This window comes from Hirundo rustica, chromosome 12, assembly GCF_015227805.2.
Source record: "Hirundo rustica isolate bHirRus1 chromosome 12, bHirRus1.pri.v3, whole genome shotgun sequence".
NCBI classification, from domain to species: Eukaryota; Metazoa; Chordata; class Aves; order Passeriformes; family Hirundinidae; genus Hirundo; species Hirundo rustica.
Window position 1 is genome coordinate 4,672,183 of NC_053461.1, and position 2,695 is coordinate 4,674,877.

Sequence of the window (2,695 nt, forward strand, 5' to 3'; positions counted from 1 at the left end):
GGGCACCGCGCACAACCGAGGCTGCTCCGCTCCGCTCCGCTCCGCTGCCCGGTCCGCGGCGGCACGGCGGGGCGGCCAATCCCCGGTGCGAGGGGCCGGGCCGGGCAGCGCCCCGCCCGGAGGGGCCGGGCCGGACCGGGCCGGGCGGCGCTCGGTGGGCGGGGCCGGGAGGCGCTCGGTGGGCGGGGCCGAGCCCCTCACGGGCCATTCGAGCCCGGCCCCCTCCCGCCGGCCCCGGCCAATCAGGGGAGGCGCTGCGAGCGGGGGTCACGTGGGCGCTCGGCGCGTCCTGCAGTCGGGCCGCGCGCGGAGCCCTCTCGCGGGAGGTGAGCGGCGCGGGGTCGCGCGCGGCGGGCGCGGCGCTGATTGGCTGCGCGTTCCCGCCTCAGGGGAGGGGGCGGCGCGGGCCGAGGGGCCGCCATGGCCGCCGCGGCTGCGGGGGCTCGGCCGCGGCCCGCCCGGTCCGGGGCCGCTCCTCGCCCGCTGCCCGCCGCCGTCACGGTGTGGCTGCGGCGCGTCCCGTTCCGCCTCTCACACGCCCCCCTCTGTTCTCTCCTCCACCCGGGAAGGGCGTAGGCGTCGGTGCCGCCCGACCATGCTGGTCAGCGAGAGGTTGAAGCGCCTTTTGAACTTGGTGCCCGGGCAGCGGCGCTTTGGCTTTTACAGGTTCCTGCCCTTCTTCTTCGTGCTCGGCGGAGCCATGGAGTGGTTCATGATCAACGTCCGCTTCGGCAAAGAGACCTTCTGTGAGTGCGGGGTCCCCGCCGCGCCCTCCCCGTAGAAACAGCGCGGGGCCAGCGGGGCCTCGGCCGGCAGGGCCCGGCTCGGCCTCTGCGGAAACACTAGGCAGAAACGAACAAACAGCCTGGCTTTAGAGTACTGAAGAAAACTTTAGCTGAAGGAGGGTACATTTAGATTGGATATTAGGAAAACAATTCATTTCTCTGAGGATTGGGAGGCTGTGGCACAGGATGCCTAGAGAAGCTGTGGCTGCCCCACCCCTAGAAGTGTCCAAGGCCAGGCTGGATGGGGCTTGGAGAAAACTGGTCTAGTAGAAAGTGTCCCTGTTCATGGCAGGGGGATGGAACGGGGTCATCTTCAAGGTCCCTCTCAGCTCAGACCATTCCTTGATGGTTGAAAAAGACTCACTAGGTTTGCCAGCATTTCAGCAGAGGCGTGGCGTCATCTGAAATGTGACTTTTACAACTTGTAAGTGTGAAAATGGCTCATGAGAACTTGGCTAATGGCATTTGGTTTCTATAAATCAAAGCATTTATTTCTAATATGACATTCCTCCCTTTAATAAACCCTACTAGAAAGTTCTGTGTACATCATTGAAAGGATCAGCTGAGCTGTATGTGGTATCAGGGAGCAGGGAGGCAGGAAGAATGACTGGGAAGACCATGGAGGTGGGAATATTCCTGTGTTTTGTTTATATAAAAAAGACTAAAATACTCAAGTCAGGCTTGAAGCCCTCAAGCATTGACTTCATGCCTATAATTTAATTTCCTTTCAGCTAGCTGGGGCATTTGTAATTTTAATTACCCTCGTGGGAAAGTAGACAAGAAACAACTGTTTTGCAGTGGAAACTTAATTTTCCTAGAAAAACATTTCATTGGGAGTGATGGGAAGAACTTTAGCCTGTATGGGAGAGAGAACATGAGCTATTTTAAGTGATAATAAGGATTTCTGTCAGCTTGAATTTCCAGTTGCCTGTCAGTCAGCATCTGCAAGAGAAGTTGAGATTGAAAAGTTTAAAAAGAGATGACAAGATTCATGTATTTTTAACACCATCTTGCACTGGGGAAACTCTAATATAAAACATCTTTTTCTGCAGATGATGTTTACCGTAGGAAACAGTCTGAGAGACAGTACGAGGCAAGGATGGAGAAAGGGGAATTTTAGCTGAAACTCTTCAAGGGGGAGCTCCTGAGTGCTTCAGCTGTCCGAGTGCCAAAGCAGCAGCACTGCCACGTTGATGGTGGGGGAAGATGTTGGCTCTGCAAGATGGACTGTGATCCACGTTTGTGTAACACACTCAGATGGTTTGGGCAGTTTTGTTTTGCCATATCTGTAATATTTGTATTTAAAGGAAATGAAAATGTCATTGTATTTAGGCCTCTGCCACTAATTTAATGTTTGCTTTTAAATAAACTAAACTGAGTAAACAGTCTGGCTGTTGCTTTTGTTAGCTTGGTGAAACGCCCCCCTTGTGACAAGACCAGTGGGAAAGAAACATTACACAGTGCATCCATCTCAGCATAATGGAAATAGTAATTTTGATTTTGTTTCTTTTGTGCTTACAAGAACTGCTCTGGCAGCTGATTTGTTTTCTTTGCAGTGTGGCACAATTTTAACTGGATAAAGAGAGCACAGCTTTTACTGCCCGGTGTTTGCTCAGCCCACAGTGCTTGGAAAGTGAGCCGTGTGTTTGGGCTGTGCTGCCCACATCTGACAGGGACCAGAGCAATGTGCAGTGCCAGTCCTGGCACCCCTGAGTCCTGGGGTGGGAATCCTGGCCCCAAAACAGGAAAACAGGGCTAGCTGCTGTGTCCCAGCAGTGTTTGCTCCCTGCACAGTGACACTGGGAGCGTGGGAGGGCTCGGTGACTGGTGCAGCGTAATCTTCGAGGGTCCTATATTGATACTGAGCAGCAAGGGAATCACTTGAGGAAAAGCATCGATTTCAGAATAAG

General features: G+C 54.5%; 1 protein-coding gene across 1 annotated transcript; it reads left to right on the forward strand.

Annotated features, from left to right (window-relative positions):
• The first annotated feature begins 271 nt into the window (after positions 1-271).
• Positions 272-2,173, forward strand: LOC120758284 (ubiquinol-cytochrome-c reductase complex assembly factor 5). The gene is made up of 3 exons (XM_040076385.1): positions 272-326; positions 570-746; positions 1,838-2,173. The coding sequence occupies exons 2-3, from the start codon at positions 596-598 to the stop codon at positions 1,903-1,905; spliced, it is 219 nt and encodes a 72-aa protein (XP_039932319.1). The 5' UTR covers positions 272-326; positions 570-595; the 3' UTR covers positions 1,906-2,173.
• The last annotated feature ends 522 nt before the right edge of the window (positions 2,174-2,695 follow it).

Coding starts and splice junctions, on each gene's coding strand:
- LOC120758284 (XM_040076385.1), top strand. CDS start 596: ATGCTGGTCAGCGAGAGGTTGAAGCGCCTTTTGAACTTGGTGCCCGGG. Junction 747..1,837: donor CTTCGGCAAAGAGACCTTCT/GTGAGTGCGGGG, acceptor CTTTTTCTGCAG/ATGATGTTTACCGTAGGAAA.